The sequence below is a fragment of the Symphodus melops genome (genome assembly GCF_947650265.1).
Source record: "Symphodus melops genome assembly, chromosome: 7".
Classification (NCBI taxonomy): Eukaryota; Metazoa; Chordata; class Actinopteri; order Labriformes; family Labridae; genus Symphodus; species Symphodus melops.
The window spans coordinates 21,391,471-21,416,296 of record NC_136697.1 but is presented as its reverse complement, the minus strand read 5'-3'; the positions used below and the strand labels follow the sequence as shown (position 1 = coordinate 21,416,296).

The following is a 24,826-nucleotide window of genomic DNA, read 5'->3' as shown; positions in this document are numbered from 1 at the left end:
CCTCCCCAGCACACCACGGCGTAGTAGAGGACGCTGGACACCACAGGCTGGTAGAACATCTGCAGCAGCTTTTTGCAGATGTTAAAGGACCCCAGCCTTCTCAGGAAGTACAGACAGCTCTGTCCCTTCCTGCAAGTAGTGTCCATGTTAGGTGACCAGTCCAGCTTGTCATCCAGCTGCAGCCCCAGATACCCGTAGGGCCTGACCACCTCCAGATCACAAAGTCCTCCATCAGGCTCCTTTACTTCTCCTCCTGTCCATCCCTGACACAACCAACTATCGCAGTGTCGTCAGAGAATCTCTGCATGTGGCAGATCTCCGTGTTATACTGGAAGTTAGAGGTATACCAGGTGAACAAGACTGGGGAGAGCACAGTCCCTTGTGGTGCTCCGGTGCTGCTGACCACAGTGTCAGATGTGCAGTCCTTCAGTCTGACGTACTGTGGTCTCTCTGTTAGATAGTCATTGATCCACCTCACCAGGTGTGAGTCCACCCTCATCTCGGTCAACTTGTCTCTCGGTAGGAGGGGATGGATGGTGTCAAAGGCGCTTGAGAAATCAAAGAACATGATTCTCATCACACTGCTCCCTTTGTCCTGATGAGAGTAAGCCCTGTGTAGCAGATGGAGGATACCATTGTCCACGCCCACCTTCGCCTGGTAGGCAAACTGCAGGTTATGTTTGTCCTGGTGGAGATGTTGGGGGTTTGTAGTGGGGTGCTGGGGGGTAGGCACTGGCTACAGCAACAGGGCAGTCAAACCTAAAAAACAAGTTGAGCTGGTTTGCTCTCTCAGGGTCCCCATCTTCTGTGTTGTTGTTTTTCCTCTTACAGCCTGTGATGGTTTTCATGCCCTCCCAGACCTCCCTCATGTTGTTATTCTGCAGCTTCTGCTCTACCTTTCTTCAGTACTCCTCCTTTGCCTCTTGGAGTCTGACCTTGAGCTCCCCCTGCACAAGCATCAGCTCTGCCTGGTCTCCCTCCTTGAATGCCATTTTCTTCGTGTTAAGGATCTCCTTGACATTGCTGGTATCCAGGGTTTGTTTTTCAGGAAGCTGCGCACAGTTTTTGTGGGAACCACAACGTCCATACAGAAGTTCATGTAGTCAGTTCTGCAGTGTGTGATCCCCTCTATATCCTCACCATGAGTCTCTTGCAAAGCACTCCAGTCAGTGGTCTCAAAACAGTCTCTGAGAGCCTCCTCTGCCTCAGGAGACCACTTTCTGTAGGTGCATGTTGTTACTGGTTGTCTCTGGATGTTTGTCTTGTACTGTGGTTTAAGAAGGACCAGGTTGTGATCAGACTTCCCCAGAGGTGGTAAGGGGTGGCAGTGTAGGCGTCCTTCACATTTGCGTACAGGAGGTCTATTGTCCTGTTCCTCCTGGTGGGACAGCTTACAAACTCGTGAAATACGGTAGTGTAGAGTCCAATGTTAAAGTCCCCTGAGATGGCAATGAAAGCGTCAGGGTGCTGTGTTCGTAATCTCGCGATGTTCGAGTGGATGATGTCACGTGGTCTCAACGTGCACTCGCGGAGGTATGTAAACACAAACAACAATGGCGTGGGAGAACTCCCTGAGCATGTAGTATGGACGGAGACCTACCGCCAGCAGCTCAATGTCTTTGCTGCACATTGCCTCCTTCACAGTAACATTTCCCTGATGGCACCATCTGGTGTTAATGAACAGCGCGAGTGCTCCTCCTTTCCGTTTGCTGCTGTGTTTAGTGTCTCTGTCCGCTCTCACTGTAGAGAAGCCCGGTAGATCCAAGTTAGTGTACGGGGGGTTTTGTGTCAGCCAAGTTTCTGTGAGGCACATTAAACAGCACTCTCTAAATGTCAGGTTGTTCCTCACAAGAGCAGCCAGCTCGTCTGTCTTGTTGGACACATGGTTCACATTCCCCATAACTATCACTGGAACAGAGGGCTTGTACTTCCACCGCTTAGCTAGAGCAGAAACCTGGGTTGCCCATGTGGGCCTATGTAATGCCCAACTTGAGCCCATCTGGTCTTGCCAACATGGGGCCACCATGGAACCCCTAGACAAAATTAACCGGGACCCAGCTGGGCCGCCCAGATGGGGCCCATTCACCAGCCCATATCTGACCCACATGGGCCCCGCATGGGTGTGTTGACAGGGCCAGGACAAAATTAACCGGGACCCAGCTGGGGCCCATTCATCAGCCCATATCTGACCCACATGGGCCCCACATGGGCCCCTCATAGGTGTGTTGTCTACTGCCCACCTACTGCCTATGTGGGGCCTAACAACGAAGCCCACTCTAAACCCATGCCCACACAAAGCCCAAGTGAGGCCCGTGTACATGTTTGCTGGGCAGTGATGACTTTCTTCAGTGCCAAGCACATGTGGATGTCCTGGAAGTAGTTCATGATCATGATCCTGATGTTGTCTGGGATGTAGAAGAATTCCAGAGCATGGGCTATGAGCAGGTGTGGCACTGACCCATAGGCGTTGGCTAAATCTAGCCATATGACGTGCAGATCTTTCTTCTCCCTCTTAGTGGCCTGGATCTGTTCCCAAATCATGGAAGCATGCTCTACGCAGCCAGGAAAACCTGGAATCCCAGCTTTCTGGCAGCTGGTGTTGATGTAGTTGTTCTCTGTGAGGTAGGTGGTCATTCTTCTCACCATCACAGAGAAGAAAATTTTCCCCTCCACATTCAGTAGAGCTATGCTCCTGAACTGCTCGATGGTCTTAGCGTTCTGTTGTTTGGGAATGGGTACTGCCATTGCCCTCTGCCACTCTGATGGTATGCTCTGCTTAGTCCAGGTGATTCTCATCAGGACCTATAGCAGCCTTAGCAATTGTGGGCAATTTTTATACACCTTGTACAGTATTCCGTTTGGGCCTGCTGCTGAGGCAGATCTTGCCCGCTGGATCACCTGCCTGATTTCACTGAGTGGGTGGGTGGTGTTGTGTCAAACAGTGATGATGGTTCTGAGGGTCTAGGCACATATCCTGGTGAGCCTCGGGGGTTGTTCCTTGCTGGGTCACTGTACTGAGTGTGGTTGTACTCTTCCAGTTCTTCTTTGGAGATATCCAGGGCTGGAATGGATTCCTGAAGAAACTTGATCTTTCCTTCTCCTTCCTTTTTCTCCATTTTCTGATGCGTTCTGCCCTCCGGAAGTTAGCAAGTCTTCTTCTGATCTCATCTCAGAGAGCACTAAGGCCCTCTTTCTTCGACTTCTCCGCCTTCCTGCACTGCTTGCAGAGCTGCTTTCTTCTTGCCACCAGGTCATTGCCAATCTCCTTCTCCCTCCTGCCTTTTGCCCTTATTGTGGCTTCTCTGATGGTCATCTCACTAAATCTGTTGCTGCATTCTTCATACAGGATTTCCCCAAACAGGTCATGACTCCTTAGCCTCGTTTGCCTTTGGCCACTTGATCTTGTTCCTTTGGAGTGGGTTCTTCAGATTCCTTGCCGGGGTAAGGCCCAGCAAAAAGACCACCGTCCTGTGATATATAATGCAATTCTGGAGACAGGAGAGACTGGTGGCAGCAGAATAGACTGCTCCGGGAGAGGTGGGCTAGTAACTTTACCCTCTAGTCTCCCAAAAAGAAGACACCCAAAGCCTACTACGAAAAAGAATCAGAGAAAACAACCCGAATTCCCTCCGAGAGGCGGGATGAAAGAAGGGCCAACAAGGACGGATCACACGGTAACGAATGCAAGGACATCAGCAAAAGAGAAGATGTTAAGGAAGTGCAGGTGCGGCTTTGAGGGGACTTCACATCCACATGGGAAAGAAGAAGTGTGGTGGTAGTAGCATTATACAACAGTGCACTGCCCCTGTCGCACGTCCAACGTTGCCTGTGGTGGACTATGCATGGCAAGAGAGTCCTCTTCCCTGAGCCAGGCCTAAGCCTGGCCGCATAGCACAAGGTTTTGCTACAGGGTCTTCAGCTGGGGACCACCGCTCATTGACGTTTTGCCCCTTATCCCAGAACATCTCCTGGTGGCGGGGCAGTGCACAGGGACATCTCCCTGACACCTCCTTCAGCAAAACAAACCTATTTAGACACTATTCCCCAAGCCTTGTCCCATCTTTTTAGCCAGAGCCAGTGGCTTACTTTTTTGGATTCCTCTGAGAGCTCTTTGTTGGTTCTGCTCAGTATGGCTCCACGTAGTCCCAGGTCCTTGAGCAGGCGTGATGTTGATCTGCCCACGAAGCCTCTGGCACACTCCTCCAATGGGTACAGCCTCACACTCCATCCGCTTTCTCTGCACTCCGTGACCAGGTCTGAATATTTTGCCTTCTTTCTGTAAATGGGTTTCATTTGAGATATGAGGCAGCGCCCCTGGATGTTATAACTTGTAAATGTCTTGCAGTTGGTTGATGTGGAGAACTTATGAGAACGACGGGAGGTCGGGATACTTCGATCACAAATACAAGTACGTTTTTAAATATTTATAAGTAATGGAAGTATTTATACATTTTTATATTGACAGTATGTTTATTTATTTATCATTAGTTATTTATTTATTTTTTTTTTTATTCTCCCCATCTCTCCATCTGGTAATAGGGATTTCAAACCATCCCCTCTTACTTCCCCCTTCCTGCTTGTTTCCGTTTTGTCGTAGTTTATGTTAACACATATTTTCACATCCTCAAATTTATCTCTCACTTGTACTGTACAAAAAAAAGTAAGTTATCAAAAGACACATTTTAATCATTAAAAAATTTCTAGAGAAGAAACTCAGCGATGAAATGTGAAAATAGACAAACTTTGGCCTGGAAAGTTGTATCAGACATCTAATTCCTTGAGTGTTTAACAAAATAACTAAATAAAGCTATGCATTTTGGGTAGCTTGCTTGAAGCTAGAAGACGGGGGCTTTCTGGGACTTCTACTACAAGTAAACCACTAGGACAATTTATGGAATGAATACCTATGTTATGTGAGAGGAATGACGATGAACTTCAACGATGACTACATTTATTGTGAATTCAAAAGATGAATCTGTGTTCAGTTTTTTTTTTATTGTTCATCAGCTATAATCTGAACAACTAGCAGATAAAAGAAGTCAAAAGAAGAAGAGGCCAACTAAAATGTAAAGGAAATGCGAGTCAAAACATTAGTCGTTACATAAGCAAGAAAAACCCTTGAGCCGCCTCTAAAGAAGAAAAACATTCACATGCACACATTAAAGGAAGTCTTCATTTTTAAAATAATTCAATAACACTTCATGTCAAAGCTTAACAAAACAGGTTTTTGATCCCTTTTGTCCATTAAAACCATTTCCTTTGCGTGCATGAATTCACAAAGTTCTACCAGCTTCAGGATCTCTTCTTCCACTTTTCTATGCATTTGCTTCAACCAAATTAGTGGGTTTGGTCACCAGGATTCACCACAGGGCTTGCTGTACAAAATAAACACATAGATGATGAGTCAGCAGAATTAAAGTATTACAATAATCAGATCAGATCAAATAAATTGATATAACTTACTGACTGTTGTTGGTGCCTGTAGTAATACTAGAAAGAAAACAAACATGTTTGATTATTACTTTGTAAAGCCCTGCTTTTTTTAATCAATATTTTACTGATAATTCTTATTAAAAACTAGTGTGTTGATAAATATAAAGGTAACTGTTTAGGATCATTTTAAATGATTTTACTTTAAAAATCTGGACTCTGTTTGAGAACTTTTGAATGTATTTAGTTTTTTCCCATAAATCTTTGTGTTTTCTTTCATAGGGTCATCAGTCTCAGAGAATATTCAAGTTTTATTAATATATATGAATAAAATATAATAAAAGTACCGTAAATTCCGGACTATAAGCCGCTACTTTTTTCTCACACTTCGAGCACTGCGGCTTCTACTCCGGTGCGGCTAATGCATGGATTTTTTATGGGGGACAATGAGCTTCTGCCGCAAAAACATTTGACTTCGTCACGTCGGATCTTAATATCAGTCATTTTGCGCTTCATGCATGCACCCTCATGATGGAAAACACACGGAGAAATACATATGATGCAGCTTTCAAGTTAAAGGCGATCGACCTGGCTGTCAAAGAAGCTAACAGAGCTGCTGCACGTTAAGATGACACTGACAGCGACAACAGAGACTGAGGAAGTGAGTAATGAAGTCATTCTGAGGCAGTGAATGGATGGACTTTTTCTTGTGAAATATATTACGGTCATCTTTTTCATCAGCCGTGTTACAGACACCGTCGGCTAGGCTTCGTATTGTAACGGTTCATGTTGTAAAGTCAGTAGTTGATAATGTGTTCATAATTCCGATTATGTGGAGAGTCAGTGAATGCACCAGCGAGAACGTGTTGAGTGGCTGTATGAGAGAACGCTGGGGGAGAGTATTTGCGGATGTTACTGGTAGCCTACGTCTGTGTAAATAGCTCTTGTTATAGCGTGGACACCTGCGGCTTATAATCAAGTGCGGCTTATATATGTACAAATACATTTATTTACTTATTTTTAGCCGGTGCGGCTTATATCCAGGTGCGCTCAATAGTACGGAATTTACGGTACTTCTTATTATGTATTACTTTCTTCCCTCAAGATCTGATTACACCACTTTACATTCCTGGAACTGTAAAAGAAACATTGTACATGAGTTTATAAATCTAACATAAACTTAAGATAAATTGTATGATGACCTCACCTTTAGGGGTTTTGCAAATATATCCACTTCCATAGGTGGTCCTTGTAGAGATCCATCTTCCATCATTAACTCTCATCGCTCCATAACTTCCTGCATAAGGTTCACCTGAATTCCAGTTAGTGTAGTTCATGGCTGCTTTATCAAACCAGAGCCATTGGCCTGAGGACAACAAGAGGTAAAGTAGTTATTTTATTCCAGAGTTTTTGTTCAGCCTCCAACCCAACTTATTTAAAGGTTTTTCTGCTGAAGGTTTCAAAATCTTTATGTAGAATCAAAAATGCCACAGAGGGAAAAATACTACTCTTTAGTTTCTTTTCGTCATAGTTCAAATAGATTTTTTTATTTTTTGCTGGATAGCATTTGGCTCTGTGACATTCTTTCTTGACTTTGTTCAGATCAGGTTTCCAAGCTTATTTTCCTGAAAACAGTCAAATGTTGTATCTAGAAATGAGGATGTTTTAAAGTATTGGTTAAAGGAAAACCCAAATGCATTGGTGTTTTCATCAATACAATAAAAGGAACCTTTTTTAGTTATTTTATAATTTGTCTTCAGTCATAATTATATCGTGAACCCAATATTGTGAATGGTACCATATCGTGAGTTGAGTGAATCATTACATCCCGACTGAAGCTGCATGTGTTTTTCCTTCAGGGTCTTTTTTCACTCACAACTCTATTTCACCACAACACTCACTGGATATCACACAATTGACAGCCAATCAACACTGAGGCCTGAGTGTCACTGACATCCAAAGATATGAGCAGTCAGGAGCTAGAAGAGAATCTCGAGTTGAGCATTGAAAGTGCTTTCTGCCCTTGGACAGTGAGGCTCATCTGTGCTGATTGGCACCTCACTGTTGTTGGCTTGTGTGTGTCGTGCTTGTGATCCAGTCACTGTGTGCATGAAACACGGCTGAACAAGCTGAAAACCAGCTGATTCTGCTCATGTGTCGATCGATCAGTGCATCTTTACTTCTTATGTTAAAAAGAGGATCCCTCCATGCTGTGGTGATGACAATACAGATTTAATAGAGATGCACCGATTGGGAAAATAAGTGCCAATACAGATGTAAAATAACATTTTAGCCAGTTGCAAATTCCAATATAGATGTTTGTCTTACGACTTATCATGGTGTAAGACTCACACAGTGTGGGAACATTTTCTCTCATGTTTGACAGTTAAAACAAGTTTGAGTTTGTTCAACAGGTGACTTCATCTGCCAAATGAAAAGCCTCTTCTCAATTAGTAGTCAAGTGTATGATGCCAGCATTATATTTATCTGGCAAAACTAATCAACATCGGCTACTGACAAACCATGTTGAAGCATCTGTGAATCCCAAAAATTTACCTCTGTAAGTTTTGTACAAGCCCATCCAGAAAAACATCCCACTGTGCATATACGTGTCCTTGTATCCTTTGACTTTACTGTGAATGAAGTCGTGCTCTGAGGGCTCTTCAATGCTGACAAGAGATCCACCTTCACCAACAAACAGACAAAAACAGCAGTTTTAAGAGATAGACATCTCAGGGTTTCATTTTAGTGCTCAGACAACTAATAGAAAATCCTCACCATTTTTTGCACAATTAACAGATGCATCTGGCCAACTGTGCCTTTCTACCAAAAACAGGTAACAATTGCCCTTAAATGGCAGCCAGCTGTGCAACTGTCTTCTGGATTGTGGTTGCTCTGGAACATCAGGGCATATTCCAGGAAAGTCAGGTGGCTCTGTTGGAGGCACATCTACAAGTGTGGCCAAACAGAGGAGACTTGATTTATTTCAACATTAATCAGACCCACTGAATGTATTAGACTGTACAGTGTAAGAGCCTTACCTGTACTCTTCATACAGACGCTGGCAATGGTCGTATCACAGTCAGAAGTCCTCCATCCTCCATCTACATCCACATAAACGCAGGGTCGATCCCTTTTTGGTTCCCCTGAACGCCAGTAGGTTGAAGTGAGATCCCAGCCTTCAGTATATCTGAAATATCCACCAGTCTAAAAGCAGAGACAGATTATGTTTCAAAGGAAACATCTACGGTAATGAAGAGCAGATTACTATTTTATATGCCTATACACTCAAAGACGAAAGGGACATTTGGAAAAAAAAGCTATCAACAGTAAAACCAAGTGTAATTAGTATTTCAATGAAAAATAGAGTTTATAATTGCAAAATGTAATAATTAAGATTTAAATGTTCCCCTATCAATGTAATTGTACCGATAAGCCTGTCTACATTTGAGACATAGTAAACATTTCAGGCAGAGGCAAATAATGTTTCTATAAGTTTGAGAGAAGCCCTGTCTTGTACCTCGACTGAGTTAATTCCAATCCACACGGGAGCGTTGAGATTCAGAGTAACCAGGTCAACGTATTTCTTTGACCAGATATTTCGCAGGCTGGCGAGTGTGGCACCATCTTCTTTGCAGTGCTTCTGAGCTGCATACCAGCTCATTTTTGTAGTGACAACCTTCACAGAGTCGTTGAAAATGTGGACATAGTTTGTAGTTGTTGGTTCAGGGGAGTCTGGCAGAGAGGGGTCTGCTCAGAGTGAGAAATAACACAAAAAAACAGTGTTTTGTTCATCCTTGAGTCATATTCCTTCTTGTACTGACACTATAGAGTTATTATTGTTTTCCAGCTCCTGACCCACTACTACTTAATTTACAACAACAAACCTCTTCAATTTTGAAGATCAAAATTTGGATTTTCATATACATTTAATCTTGCATGTAACAAATGCAAATCCTGCATATAAAACACAATCACACTTCCATGTACTGAAACAAATTTGTATGTGAAGCAAAACTGCATTCTGGCTGGTAAAAATATTCTTGGCTGGTAAATCGAAGTGGGTAAAAAAACATGTGCGTGTTATTTATTTTTTTGGGTGGGGCTAATCAGTCACTCTCTACCAAGTGCTAAAGCTAGCTCTTTAACTCAGTAGAATGCCAAATTCTGCAAGTCTCACAGATGACTCAAGTAGAATCTTGAGACGCCCAAAGATTCCCAGCCCTGCCAGTAAATGTTTCATCGACCTGCCACCTTGGATGTTGAGTGAAAATGTTTATTTCAGACCCTGCATGTGGACACATGCTTGTCTTTAAAACTGGGCACAGGAAATGTCTTAAAGAAAACAGAGGGAAGGCTCACCAACACTTCGAAGGCAGATGTATCCATTGGTGTCATTGCAGGACTTTAGAGTCCATTTTCCTAATTGCTCAGTATCACTAGTCATCACAACACAAAATCTTGGCTGAAACAAAGAAATCAGAAAAAATGCAAACTCAGAAGCTCCAGGGTCATCTCTGAAAGTCAACTGCTCTTATATTGCAGCTGATTTTTGTTACTCACAAAGTGAAAAGAATTTATCTTTCTTCAGTTAAATACTTGCTTACAGTTTTACAACAAATATTTCAGAATTGATGTTTACATCATCACAACACATTTTTAAATAATTTCTCACATATTCGGTTTTTCTTAATTTTTAAACAGTCACAAATGAACGTGTCTCCGCACTAGACCCTCAACCCCCACTTGAAAATCAAGATGTGGTCTTCAAGTAAAGACACATAGTGATAGCCCACTTTTTAATCTCATCGTCAATCAAAATTTACCTGATGTCTTTGATGGCCAAAATGTGAAGTTTGCTGCTATAGAAAATAAGGGTATAAGGATGATTTAAAAACACATATGAAAAATGGTTTACACAACACAGATGTACCCTCAGCTGCAAAAACAGAGAATACAAATTAAACAAAGCGCATCATTTGATTATTATGATGAAGATACAAAAGTATGTCCACTTACCTTGAAATTCCAGTCGTCGTATCGCTTTGGTCGACCATCAGTCCAATAAGACTGATATTGATCTTTACCATGCAAACCAATCCACAGGTCTGTGTTTGGTGCCTCAGCCATTGACGTGGTCAAAAACACTAAAATCGTTAAACACATTGTTGGTTTACAGCCAAAAGGACTTTTCTGCACGTTTTTTCTCCAATTTTGTTTCAAATAGTCAGTGATTCATCTTCCTTCCAGCCAAAGCTAGTTCATGTTTGGATGATAACAATTTGGAAAAACAGTCGAACTGTACTTCCTGAAAGCTGTTTTTTTATAATACAACTTAAAATGTGCAACAACTTTCAATGATAGGGCCCATTTTCTGTGGCTGAATGTATTTCAACACTAAGTAGACATTTTATGTCGAATTTGCGTCATTTGAAACTCTGTTCAGAATCAAAACAAACCTTGGACATGTCTCGAGTTAATCGAGGCCAGATTTGCTCCCATGGATTTGCATTGTGTCCTTGCTTCCTCCCATGTTTTCCTCTGCTCGTTAATAATGTAACACTGTAAGTGTAAAAAAAAAACAGGTTTTCTTACGATGATTTTTCTGACTGGAGATGATTACAAATATCCTGTATCAGACTGAATGCCCATTCAAGTTCAAACAAAAATCAAATTGTGTGCAATCAATTTCATCCTGTCAAATCAAATTAAAAAGTAACCTCTGACCATTGAGTTCATTTTTTTCCATTTTAGTGGACAGCCACCTTTTGGTGGGACTGATGGTGGTACAGTGGCATGAGCTGGGGGTGTACCATTGCGTTTACAAATGAATCCATGCTCAAGTCCACAGTTTCTATTGTGCCACAACCCTGTGGGCCAATCATAAATATTTAATGAACATTTCAGCATAAACAATAATAATCATTTCAACTTTCAAACCATAGTTTAAAGTAACACCATATTAAAATCATTTTAGGAGAATTTACTGGTAAAAAATGTATAATTTTTAGATTACTCACCCATTGAGTATGTCATGAGAGCACAATTTTCATCATTGTATTCGAAACGAGGTTGACCTTCATCCCACCTCAGAAACACCACTGGAGAACCATCCATCCACCTTTTCAACACAATATGTTGTTGAGTTTAAGAAGAAAAAAACTCTACCTTTCATTCCCATCTTTTCTTTTGTTACGACAAAAGTATCTGACAAGAATAGTCCTGATCTTCTATTCCTGCTGCACAGAGCTTTACTTTTACAAAAACAATTGTTTATTGCAAGTACCAATCCACAGTCCAATCTTCAGCTCCTCAGTTCTTGAGTGCCCATTTGTTGTACAGTTCTGTTTTCCTGGTCTCACACTTAATCAGCTTTTTACCAGTCACTGCAGCATACACAGTAAGAAACTAGCAGGTAAACACAATACTCAGACAGCAGGATAATACAGCATTTTTAGGTTTTTGGACTGGCATGACCATTCCTATAATTGACAGAAAGTTATTATGAGAACTGCTTTCTTTGTTGTTGAGCTGAACAGCATCAAATAAAAAACAAGAGGTCACCTAATTTTCATGCAACTATAGCTGGATTAAGCAAACTAACAGTGTAGTTCAGCACAACTGGATTCAGGCCAGCCTTGCAACATAAACTGTGTTAAATAAACAGTTTGAATAGAGAGCATTTTATTCATACTTACCCATATGTTCTATCAAGATCGACAGTCAGGCCAATCCAGAATGAACGAGAAAGACTCTTTATCTACACACAGGCAGCAAACGAGTTCAGATATATTCTGAGTTTGATACAGTATATCATTACATTTTAATTGAGGTCATGTTGTTTACAGTTCAAGCATATGATCACTGCTCACCTGTTTCCATAAAAAGACACTCTCAGCTTCACTGTTGATAGTTACCAAGTCGCCATGCTTCTTTTTGCAAAAGTAACGAGCGTCATCCATGGCCAGTGATCGCCTTTCACCAATATAATACTGATTTCCATTCCATTCAAGCCATCCATCCGAGGTCCGATTGTAGGCTACAAACACACCACAATAATTCAACATTTAACAGTGCATGTTTATTTCAAATGTTTTCATAACATCAATGTTATCAGCATGTCATCAGTGTGTGAGTCCCACTATGAATGATCCCTCATGGTGTTTCCTGGAGGAAACTATTCTTAGTGTGTAGACACACTGTACACACTACAAGACATGTATTTTAACAATTCTTATAATTGTAGCAAAAAAAGAACAAAGCCGATTAAAGACTATATCATGAATTAAAAATGGTATGCCCTGTTTTCAATTGAACAAATACACCATAGAAGGATAAGGATGAGGATAATCTTTTTTGAAGCTAATGTGTAAAAATCAGTTTGTAATTAGGTCTGTGGCCAGGCTGTTTATCAACTCAGTTGCCCATAGCACTGGTGAGCTTGATAGTCATTTTGTAGCACGATGTATTTAACATCTGTTACATCTCTAAAATCAACCACATGAAGTGCAGTTTATGATTTGAAAAGTTTGTGCCTGAAAAGGACAGTAATGTTGCATTAAAGTCAAAATTCAAAATGTAACAGGAAGTGGTTTGAGACAAAACATTATTTCCCCATTTCTCAAAAACATTAATACACATTGACAACTTTACACATTTTTTTAAACAGCCCCTTTTTCACCTTCTGCTTTGTTTCACCCAGCAGCGTTGTCTAACAAGAGATCAACATAATTTTCCTTCTGAAAAAATTTAGTCTGCTCTAAACTCTGTGGAGATGTTCAAAGCAGGTGAGGTGACTTTGCTATGGTTAATTAAAGTAAAATAAGTAAGTAAAGTGGAACCGACAGTTTGACTTGATCACGTGTTTAAGACTCATGACAGCAGAGAGAAGAGCAGGGAAAAGTAGATGATGGGTGTTTACCCGCCTGTGAAGGGATAGCCCTCTGAAATGTACTGGCCATTTGAGCTGTATTGTCCTCTCATACACTTTACTCTCTCTCCCACTCTCTCTTGCTCTCTTGTGCACTCAGCAATTTTGTGAATAATTTAAAAATTAAATAGAAACAGGTTGGAAATATATTTCAGTTGCCAGAAATGTACTTCGGCAGCTGACCCAGGTATCATCTATGTGTGGGAAACACTGAGTTGCATTGAAAAATGCCCCACTTACCAGCAGGGATAGGGTCTGGAGGAGGATTTGGAGTCAACCCTGCAATGACAAGTACAAGAGATGATAAGATTCATAACTCTAAATAGATTGTTGGATTGATAATGGGCAACGCTTGGTGGAGAGAATAATTCCCTGAATAAGTTTAAGGAGAACATTGTGGGAAACCGATCGGAAGGACAAAAGAAATAATATTCTACCTTTCTGGATCTGACACAGCCACGGGAGCCCTTTGTCACAATGTACATTGCTCCAAGATCCTCTGCCATAAAAATTTTGAAAAGTCAATTGAACACAAGATTCCAAATTGTTTTTATTGTTTGGCTCATCATCTTCCCAGTGCTGGAACTGAAGCTGAAAAACAAGCCAAAAAAATAAAGACAATTATTGTTGAACAGATTTTCAATTTAATTGAGGTTGAGATGAACTAAACGTTCAAAGTTGATCAAGTTAAAAGAGGAAACTCACTGGGGATCCATCACTCCATGCATATCCAGTGCTTGGGTCAGGGGCACTCAGTCCAATCCAGGCTCTTCCATGGCTAAAAAAAAAAAGTACAGATGTACTCTTGTTATTGTCCCGAGCCAACATTTTACTTCTGCAAAAAAAAAAAAAAAACATATTTTGTTTTAATTTGTAAAATGCGAGGTCAAGCAGTACTTCCGTATCAGCTGTATCAAGATCAGTTCATCATCGCTGTGGATGCTGAGCAGGTCCCCTCCAATGGTCTTGCAGTAATCTCTGGCCTCATGCCAAGTCCTACCACTTGGGGATTGTGAAAATACCTGAAAAACAAGACAAAGAGGTTCAGCAGTGGTTTGTCACTGTCACATTTAAATGGATGGTGTTTTATTATTTATGAAGTCTATGTTGCTATTTGAGTGGTTTAATAATTTTGTTAACCAGAAATAGCACAAGCACATTATATGTGTACTGTGTAAAGCATTAGAGTGGATAGAAAAGAAGACAAGTAAGGTGCTAAATAAACACTAACCATTTAGTTTTTGTAACTCTCGATTCATTAATGATTAATGAATTAGATTATTAGTCTGATTAGATAATTAGAGGATGTTTTTTACAAGTTTATCAGGACTACCATTCTGCCACAGCGCATAAATTAACAAACAAAACATGCCCGAAGTGTGAAATAAACAGTCTGAAATGTTCATTGTACTTCTCCTATTCCTTTTTCAATAAGTATCAGCTTTTTCAAATGTGACTGTACCTTATAGCAGTAGTTTCTTTTTCTAAATTTATTCCACTGAGGTGGACATTTGGGAGGAGTGGTAGGAATAGGTGGTCCAGGGGTCACAACTGCTCTCTTCTCCAGGTGTTTGTAGACATATTTCTCAACTTCATCTCCAGTGGCCGTTGTGGAACTCAACTTCATGCAAATGAATCCATGTTTCTCCTCACACACCCGGTCAGCCCAGTTCCCAGTCTGCATCAACATCCAATTAAAATCTTTATTTTACAAATCAATGTCTTGGTCGAGACATCATTTAATAAACTGCAGTGCCAAAAACAGGACTCCTTCTGTGTCACCACTTTTTCTTTATCATTTAATGTTATCTACATATTCATAAAAGGAAATGGTAAATATCCAATTGAGGCTGCTTACCTCCCCCCTGATGAGAACACAGTCTTTTATATCAGTGGAGACAGCAGGCTTCCCAAACTCCCAGCTCGTAAAACTGACAGTTGAGTGATCAGCCCATTCATACAGCTTCTCTGTCTTCCTGTCATTCAGTCCAATCCAAAGCTCATCAGTGGAAGCTGCACACAGATAATAAACGATCTTTTTATCAAATATTAAATATTTTATCAAAAATTACACTTTGTATTGTTTCATCACTATAAAATGTACACCTGCTGAGTGAGCCAGAATTGATTGACTACATTAAGTGTTTTGTCCTTAATGTGAAGGCTCATAATGATAATCATGATAAGATCGCAATTCCTTTTACATAATACTAAATTCACATACCAAATCCAAGTTGAGAGTTGACAAAGCTTTGGTCTTCCACACTGTGAATGCTGGCAAGGTCTCCTCCTCTGTTACGACAATCCCTCTGAGCATCAGGCCACATTTTCAGAGTGTGATTGAGGTAGAAGCAGTGTCCATTGTAGGGAATCCAAGGACTTGAACAAAATCCTGTTTCAGCAGCTGTTCATTTATGGAACAGAAATATCAAATTCACTGATAATAGAGCTGAACAGTTTCCAGAGGATGTATGGACTTTAATAGCTCCACATCTTTACCTTTCGTAGGCACTACCTCCCTGGCTTTGCTGTAGCAGATGTACCCTAGTTTTCTGCTGCAAGGGAAACTTTGCCAGTTGTAGCGTACAGCAGGAGCAATCATTGCACAGTTGTGTCCAGGATCAGGAAGAGGATGTCCTGAAAGAAGATCATCATTAAATTAAATATACCCCATGTATGACTGAAGTCACATTTAATGAAAGCAAAAACAAATAAGATTAGTTCCAGTCTTTATCTTCAATTCTTATCTCGAAAGCATAAACAAAATGCAAAAACATTTTCCAGAAGCCTGTCCCATTCTAAAAAGCACACTTTATGTCATGTTTACTTTGTGTCTTCGACACTATAAGGTCAATTGCATGTCTATTCTCATTTTATGATTTTAAATCTGAATGTCACAGGCTGCCAAGAGCATTTAAATACACTTTTCAAAACTAGTAGTACAACAGAAATTACAACACTAATTTTCCAATGTTATTACTCAATTCAAATCCTATGTTGGTGTATTTTACTTGCCAACTTTTTGCTACTCGAGTTTCAAGAATTTGTTCTTGAAAATAAACCTACCTGAGTCCCATTTCATATAGCGGTAAGGCCTTCCATTAGACCACTTCCAGCCATGTCCTGGATCCAGGAAAAGTCCAGTCCACAGCTTATTACCCCCAGACCCTAGTAGTGCTTTTACAAATATAGCAATGAAAAGAAAAATGTTATTAAATGTTATTTAAACAAAATAATTTGTAATAATTGTATTTGCCTGGATCCCCACTCTCTCTACTTTGTTTAGTGATGAAATACTTTGAGCATACCTGTGACATAGGCCTGCTCATGGGGATCAGTGATACTGAGCAGGGAGGCACCCTGCTGTTGGCAGCTGGTCTCCGCCTGAGGCCAAGTAAGAGCTGACTGAGTGTTGAGCTGGTAGTATGCTCCTGTTGTTGGGTGTACATTCCAGTCTACTTTGGCTGATTGGGTAGACAAATATGGAGAAGTTATGTTTCCATTAAATGTACAATTTGCAGTATTTTAAAGATTAATAGAAAGTATCAAATGTAGCCTGTGCATGAATTTATGTCATGATTTATATAATAGAGAGGAGTCAAAATTCCCCATGGTTTGTTTTTCCTTCACTGTATGTTAACACTGAAATGATAACACTATATGACATTTTAGGCAACATTTGTTCAAGTGACAGCTGTTTGCCAAACAGTGGATTTGTCACTTAAAAGCCAGCTACTTTTATTCTATTATTGATTGTGATAAAGATGTGTTTTAAAAACACTCGCCTCGGCCTCAGTTCAATACGAACATGAGAATAATTAACCTGCCTGTCTGTCTAAGTCAGAGCTCCTGACAGTGTTGCAATCTCAGATTTGTTCATTTTAGAGACCTCAACCGTTCTCCATTTTGATATTGAATTGTCTTTGCTGGGAGAAGGCAGTAAATGCATTTATCAAATGTATCATCAAAATAATGAGGAATCCCTAAATCTGTTTTTTTTTTTTTGTTGGAAACTTTTGTAATCTGTTTTCTGTTTTTCCCAGTCTGGATCTTCTCTGTTAAAGGCACTTCAGTTTTACATTTGACCAAGGACAACACCTACTAATGTTTTTTTTCCAGACCACCTACAGTACACATGCACACAAACAGTAAAACAAAAGGAGGGAATGTTGGAATACTTACCATCTAAAGCCAAACACCATAATGTTTGGATTAAGAGCAGGAAGGCTGTAAAAGTTATCCTCATGATTGAATTTTTTTCCTGAGATTTCTTACAGAAGCAGATCGTGTCCATTCATCTCCCACAGGATAGAAGAGCTGTTTACCAAATGACATTCAACCTCAGTAGTAGGCTACTGACAAACCATAGTGACTTCTTCTTACATTTGTGGGAAATTAGTTCCTTAATCACTGTATTTAAGGAAAACAAAGGGGAGTCAACTTACTATGACACCCCCATCCAATGTTGCCAGATTGGGATATTTTTGAGGAACATGATGTCCATTGTTGTGTTTGTGTAGGTCATTCCAGATGTTTGTTCACCACCTTATTTGCCTCTATGGAGGTTTATTCTCTGATGGGCCCCACTGCCCAACAGAAATGTAGTTTTGCTTATGTAAATTATGTAATCTGAATTTTTTTTTACATTACATTGGCCTGGTGAGTAAAATTTGGGCTGCTTTTGTCCTCAATTTGTATTTGGCGAGTTTTTAATATTGTAATGTCCATCGGGACGTTGTAAGGACGACAATGGTCGCTGTCGGCCGTTACCACTACTATATACTTATTGGTGAAAATTTGAATCCATTGCAAACATTTGTTTTCTAAAAAAATCCACTCCTTGGTGAAAAAATGACCACGCACTTTTACATGTAAATTTACAGTAGCTTTAAATGTTAATTTTAATATCTCGAATACTAGTTAAAAAATATACTGCACCACATGGCTAAATGTTTTAGCAATCCAGGTCTGAGTTTTCTCCACACTCTACTGTTCTTAAAGTGGGGAGTGGGACCCCCTGGGGGCTTGTGAGACACTTCTGCCATTCATATTTACAGCCTATAGTAACAACAAAAGCAGAGACACAGGACCACGGTGTTCCAGAGCTAAATGTACAGGTACACTGACACTATTAGATTACTGCTTAGAAGCTCAATGGGAGACAAGCAGACAGTTTGTAAAAATAGTATGTTGTTGTGTTTTGATTCGCATTTCTAAGGGAACCTTATACATATGCTGTTTAGATACTTCTGTGTTGTGCTTATTAAGATCTTATCTAAATAGATATCTGATTCGAAAAGTGCAAACTCAAATTATAAAAGTCACCTTGTAAGGTTTTGGTCAGGCTCAGCCCATAAATACAGTTGAAAGGACAGGCTGGGCTCAGAGAGAACCTGCATTGGCTCAGGTCGGGTTGGATTTTTTGGGGGGCATAGTCTAAGGCTTAGACTATTAGTCTAAGCTAAAGGTATGACTTGCAAGAACAAGAACTGAAATTATGATATAGAGCAGAGGTTCCCAAAAATATCAGCTTTGGAGCCCCAAAATAAATGTGCTAGAGACCGGGGAACCCCACTGTCTCTATTTCAGCAGAGTAATGTAAGAAAGGCTGTATAATAATATAATGCATAAATAGTAGGACTGAGTGGACATTCACAATTTCCTTAACAGACACTCAGTTTATGTAGGTGTCAAATTTAATTCAAAGGGAGCAGCAGACACCTGCAATGTTTCACTTATGGGGAGCATAAATTGCTTTGCCACTGTTAACCATTACCGGTAGTTAAAATTCAACTAATATTTGAATTTTTTTTTTTTCCACCATAATGTGTAAGATATGAAATTTTAGATCATTCAACTTTTTAATTTGGTAATGGAAAGCATCTCGCGACCCCCCCTCTCAGTGTCTCACATGCCCCCAGGGTGTCCCACTCCCCACTTTAAGAACAGTAGAGTGTGGAGAAGACTCAGACCCTAGTACATTTAACAATGTGGTGCAGTATATTTTATAACTAGTATTCGAGATATTAAAATCAACATATAAAGCTACTGTAAATGTACATGTAAAAGTGGGCATGGCAATTTCTCCACCAAGGAGTGGATTTTTTGGAAAACAAATGTTTGCAATGGATTCAGAATCCTAAAGAACCCCTAGTTTGACCCCTCACAAGCTACCAAAAGCAAAGGTTAACATTTTCACCAATAAGGTACTATTCCAGGTACCTCGACTTTGAGCTACTGTCACGGATTTTCCCAAAGGAGTTTTTATGCGTTAGCCTAAATAAATAAATAATTGAATATAGCTTAAATAAATACCCTTTTTATGAAGATATTAAGATTCATTTAATGAAATTGGGGCAGCAAGCTTTAATTTAACTTAAAGTTTACTATTACTTTTGATTCAAAGTTAATAATACAACTAATGTGCTTGTAAGTCACTCAGACTTCATGAAATCACTAGAATCATTGTTTTTTTAAATTATTATTGTTGTACAAATTGCCAATCGGCATCATTTCATTTACCATTGTAAGCATGTCGTCAGTTCAGCAGACAGCAATGTAGCTGCGCTAAATTTGAACTGGGTGACCTAGCTAAATTAGCATCATGTGCTTTGTGATGTAAATAACAAAATATATTAGGCTTACACGGCTTAAATGTGCACATTTTTACATGCAGTTGGCATTATTAATAATCAGGGCCTGGCAGGATGCCAGAGGTTCATTTTGCAATTTGTGTAGCTTATGTTTGATTTCCTGGTTGCAATTTGCAAAGACATATTTATCTATCATTTAAATGTGGTTACTTGAGGCAGATAGGAATCTCTGGGTGTGTTTTTTCTTTTGCATGTGTTATTTTGCGGGTTTGCATGAGTCTCTGGCAACTTCGTGATTTGGGCTGTTTTTTATTGGAATGGGCGGGTTCTAAAATGTGATTGGGCTGGAAACGGTCCATCTGACACAGCCCACATGAAAAAAAATAAAAACCCCAATTTCTGATATTTTCAGACCTGGCTGTTTAAATTCCCTATTTTCATAATTTAATGTTTCTTTTCTAGATTATGTAAGATTTAGCAGCTCTGGCTTGTGAAACCCCATGGGGAAAAAACTATGTTTGTCTGTCGTGTTAATGTTTGTGACCCTGTTCATTAGCATAATTAGCTTCTGTGTGTGAATCTAAATCTAAAAACGTGCGAGGTGGCTGGTAATCCTGGGGACATTAAGGATTTAGGTTTTTAGATTTTTAGATTTAGATTAACAAGCTTCAAGGAACGGAAGTGTGTGGTATCCCTGATAGTAGTGAGATGTCACTACTATCGGGAGAAGGAGGGTATTCTTCGCAAAGTAGGCTATTGTGAAGCGGAGTGCAGCTTTCAGAGATGCAAAGAGCATGCTTAAGGACTGGGAGGGAGTAAGATTTGGACTGTGGTACCCTGCGGTTCTTAGAATCACGACCGCTGACAGTGTGCGACACAGACTTCGGGCTGGTAGGCCGGCTAACGGGCCTCGTCTTATGTGCTAATAGCTGTGCTAGCGCGAGTTAGCGGCTAACGGTCTTTGCCGAGTAAACACCTTTTCTTTTTGATAATCTGCTAAATGGATGGCATCGAGATACACGTCTTGAGGAATTAAGCCGCAATGATGTCCACCGGGATGTTGGCGCTAACGGACGTTTCGGCCTACTTAGCTGGCTAGCGGGCCGCGTTTATTTTATTATTCATTATTCGACATAGTGGAAACCTCACGTACTCAGGGTGGGCTGGCTGGCCGTCTTGTTGTTTTAAATTAATCGGGTTTCCTATTCGTTTACTTTGGGGGGGTTGGTTTAAAGGACGTTGAATGTGACTCTTTTTGTTTAGAGGTTTGCTAATGTTCTTGATGATAATTTAAATATTCAACTGTGTTAAGAGGCTCCGGCGAGTCTCGGTCTCGCTAGGTAAGCTGTCTGTTGTACCGTGTGAGTGTTATCGGGGGTGGGATGCAGTCTGTCATTTGAGGAGAGAACAGCGTGATTTGTCGAACATTGTGTAAGCTATTTTAGTATGTTATGTGAGTCACCTGGTGTATAGCCTGTATCGGCAGCTTTTATTTTGAAAAGCTTCAAGGAACGGAAGTGTGTGGTTAAGGATGCGTGCTGTGTCTTCTGCTGTGTGCAGCAATAAAGGAGCAGACGTATGTTCAATTCATGGAGGACTCCGTACTTTATTTGATACTTTCCTAAGTGTAGGCGTCATAAACACCCTCGGTTACAATTGTTTGAAACAATATTTTCATTTTGTTCTCTGTGTCGTAGTGTTTTGTGGGGGGGGGGGGGGGGTTTGTCGTGTATGTTTTTATTTCATATTTAAGTTTTTGTTTTGTGTGGCTTGTTTCTGGTTTGTTTTTAGTTTCCCCCTCCCTTTCCTTGCACGCGTCAGGACTGCCCTCTGTCACCTCTCCTGTTTAACTTGGCAGTAGAGCCTTTGGCTGTCACCCTCAGAGCCCGGCTCAACTTTACTGGTATCGTGAGGGGGTGGTCACACTCACAAATTGGGCTTTTACGTCAACGATTTGTTTTGTGTCTCTTAGAACGATCTCAGCCGCACTTGATGTTATAGCCCTGTTTGGGTCGGTGTCTGGTTACAAAATTAACCTCACCATTACTGTTCCCAATTAATTTGCATGCGTCTGAACTCTCCTACACTGATTTTCCCTTTAAAGTTGCTGCAGAATCGTTCACATACCTAGGGGTGCGTGTGACGCAGGAATTCAAGGATTTGTTTAAGGAAAATTTTCAACCAGCACTCGATAAGGTTAAGGACGACCTGAAACGCTGGGCATCTCTTCCCATATCTTTGGCTGGAAGAGTGAACACTTGTGAAAATGGTGGTGTTGCCGAGGCTGCTATATTAATTTCAGCAGATCTCTATCTTTCTCCCAAGATCTTTCTTTAAAGAGCTTGACAGGCATGCCTTTACATTTATTTGGGGGGAATAAATCTGCGTCTTCGGAGGGTGGTCTTTCACTTCCCAATTTTCTGAGACCTGGCAATCCGCTATTGAGAGAATACATAAGTCCTCCCTTTTTATAAGTTGGTGACGCAAGTAGGTGGGAAAGCAAGTGAGTGACGAAGCAAGTTGGTGACGCAAGTAGGAAGACTAGACCGTCTCATTTCGGAGACCGCGTGGATCAGCCTTCGCGGTCCACGGAGGGTGTGGCCTTCGTGGACTGCGAAGGCCACACCCTCCGAAGGCTGCAACCTCTGGAATGGGACACAGCCATGGTGTGCTCCAATTCAAGGTTGTCCATAGGTTATCTGTGTAGATTGCTAAGCTGTACCCTGGTTCTGATCCCACCTGCCAGAGATTTCATTTGTCCCCCACCACTCTCTCACATGTTTTTTTCCTGTCGGTCGATTGCTCCATTCTGGTTATCTGTGTTTGATACTCTTTCTCTTATGTACTCGCGTAAGATACGACCTAACCCTATCACAGCTATATTTGGTCTCGCTCCCAGTGGGGTGTCTCTCTCTAATTGTTAGTTGGGTTCTCTTGCCTTTGCCTCCCTCTTGGCTCGTCGGCTCATTCTCCTTAAGTGGAAGGATCGTTCTCCACCGTCGCACACTCGGTAGGTCAGAGAGTTGATTTAGCACATTTGAAATTAGTGCAAATGTGATTGATGAGGGTCCTCATGTAGGTCCCCCCGCACTCTCTCTCTTTTCTTTTCAGTTTTTTTGTATTTACTATTGTGATTTTTTTGTTTTTGTCTGTTATGTTATTTTAAGTTGTATTTATTTGTTGTATCGGTTTCTCCCCTTTTTTTTTTTACTTTATGTTGGTTTTATTGACCTTATTTTATTATTTTTTCCTTGTGCCTCTATTTGAAGTTGGTTTTTTGGCAATGGTTGTCTGTTTTGGCTTTGGATGGAGGTTTATCTCCCATTTTGCACGTTGCACCATTCCCTTATACGCCTTATCTTGGATGCCTGTGTTCTGTTATGGCCATATTGATGTGTATTTTGTGCAATGTGTTGTGTGTTGTTTATAATTGACAAAAAATCAATAAAAAACTGTTGAAATAAAAATCTATATACTTATCTGCTGAGAAGAATCTTTAAATAGTTTCATAACTTCAGAAAAGTGACTCATTTGTCACGGCCTGATAACTGCAATAGCTAGCTCTTTTAACTTAGTAGATGATAAATGCAGCAGCAACAAATTCAGCCAGTCTCAAAGATGACTGGAAGAGACTCTGAATTATGTGCTAATTCAAAAACAGACTTTTAATCATGCATCAAATCGAAAAACAGGTTCACAACCATCAGATATAACTGATTGATGCCACACCTTCAGTAAGACGTGTGCAGTCACACGGTCAAAACAAATAGTACGATTACTGCCAGAGCGCTCATGTTAAGTAGCGCAGTCGTATGGCTTTGGTCAAGGAATTAAGTCTTGAAGTGTGGGCTGACATTCCACTACCAATTTTAAACAGTCATACAGTGTATGTAAGGCTTCAAGAAGGTGTTTTCCGAAGTAGAAATTTCATTATATCTAAGCTTAATTTACTAACTGTCAGAAAAATGAATGATTTACCCTAACTCCAAAAATATATATATATATATATATCGCCAAATTGCTAGAGTGTCACCTGACAGGATGAAAAAAAGAACAACTGCTGTTTTTATGGTTTCCATACAACAAAAGCATTTAATGATTTCTGTTTTAAGAAAATGGATGTTGTGTTCAGATGAATGGTTAAATATCTTTGTGAAACCTCAGACTTGTCTGTTTCAGTGTCGCATTTGATTCTGCCCTGATGTGTTTTTTGAAGGACGACAATTCATTTTAAACATGGAAAGTTAAACTATTTTTCTACATGTCTCTCAAAGGAGGCCATACTGTGCGATGCCTCCTTTTTTTTTTATAAAAGTGGTGTTAAAGCATATTTATTGACTTGCATTTGCCCTGTCTGGAAGCATGAAAAATCTTTCGGTGACACGCTGGATAGTCTATGCATCTTCTTGTGATAAAATATCTTGCTTGAATACAATCTCTATGCATTTGTACATACTTCATAACTGCCTCGTTAGGTTAATGTAAGAGAAACTGAGCCTGTTGCACTGTGTGGTAGAAAAGGACCCACTGTGTGTGATTGCTTTGAGTTGATAAGACTGAATGGACTCTGTTTCTTTCAAAATAATATGTTTTGGTTATATGTGTTTTGTACATTATTCAGGAGTTAATTTTGACAAATATGCATTCTTCTGTTGAAAATCATTAAAATGTAAAAAAAATGATTGTGTATCGTAACATCAATAGTTAAAGGTGGCTGTCACCTTGACACTAATGAAAAGCTATGACTTTCAAAATAACCCTGTTGTGCTTTTGTTATGAAAATTGAGGCTATCCATTTTCTAAACAAAGTCTCAAAGTATCTTCTTCTCTGTGAATGGGTTTCATTTGAGATATGAGGCAGCGCCCCTGGATG

At 40.3% G+C, this 24,826-nt stretch overlaps 1 protein-coding gene across 6 annotated transcripts in view; it reads right to left on the bottom strand.

Moving 5' to 3' along the window:
• Positions 1–4,934: 4,934 nt before the first annotated feature.
• Positions 4,935–24,826, bottom strand: part of LOC306827360 (macrophage mannose receptor 1-like) — a 36,490-nt gene continuing 16,598 nt past the window's right edge. For 2 of the 6 annotated variants that reach the window (XM_079349112.1, XM_079349116.1), the window contains 9 exons: positions 10,257–10,292; positions 9,793–9,895; positions 8,951–9,180; positions 8,472–8,637; positions 8,209–8,379; positions 7,987–8,115; positions 6,638–6,796; positions 5,464–5,490; positions 4,935–5,375 (listed from right to left, as the gene is read on the bottom strand). In XM_079349112.1, coding sequence (XP_079205238.1) covers positions 5,338–5,375; positions 5,464–5,490; positions 6,638–6,796; positions 7,987–8,115; positions 8,209–8,379; positions 8,472–8,637; positions 8,951–9,180; positions 9,793–9,895; positions 10,257–10,292 — 1,059 coding nt within the window. In that variant the 3' untranslated portion in view covers positions 4,935–5,337. Of the gene's footprint in view, positions 5,376–5,463; positions 5,491–6,637; positions 6,797–7,986; positions 8,116–8,208; positions 8,380–8,471; positions 8,638–8,950; positions 9,181–9,792; positions 9,896–10,256; positions 10,293–10,449; positions 10,578–10,889; positions 10,993–11,157; positions 11,301–11,450; positions 11,552–12,128; positions 12,191–12,302; positions 12,470–13,600; positions 13,640–13,797; positions 13,952–14,065; positions 14,139–14,257; positions 14,383–14,822; positions 15,039–15,218; positions 15,374–15,584; positions 15,765–15,859; positions 15,998–16,426; positions 16,538–16,668; positions 16,825–17,542; positions 17,710–24,826 lie in introns of those variants that run through there. The other 4 variants (XM_079349117.1, XM_079349114.1, XM_079349115.1 and 1 more) reach the window with 4 other exon arrangements.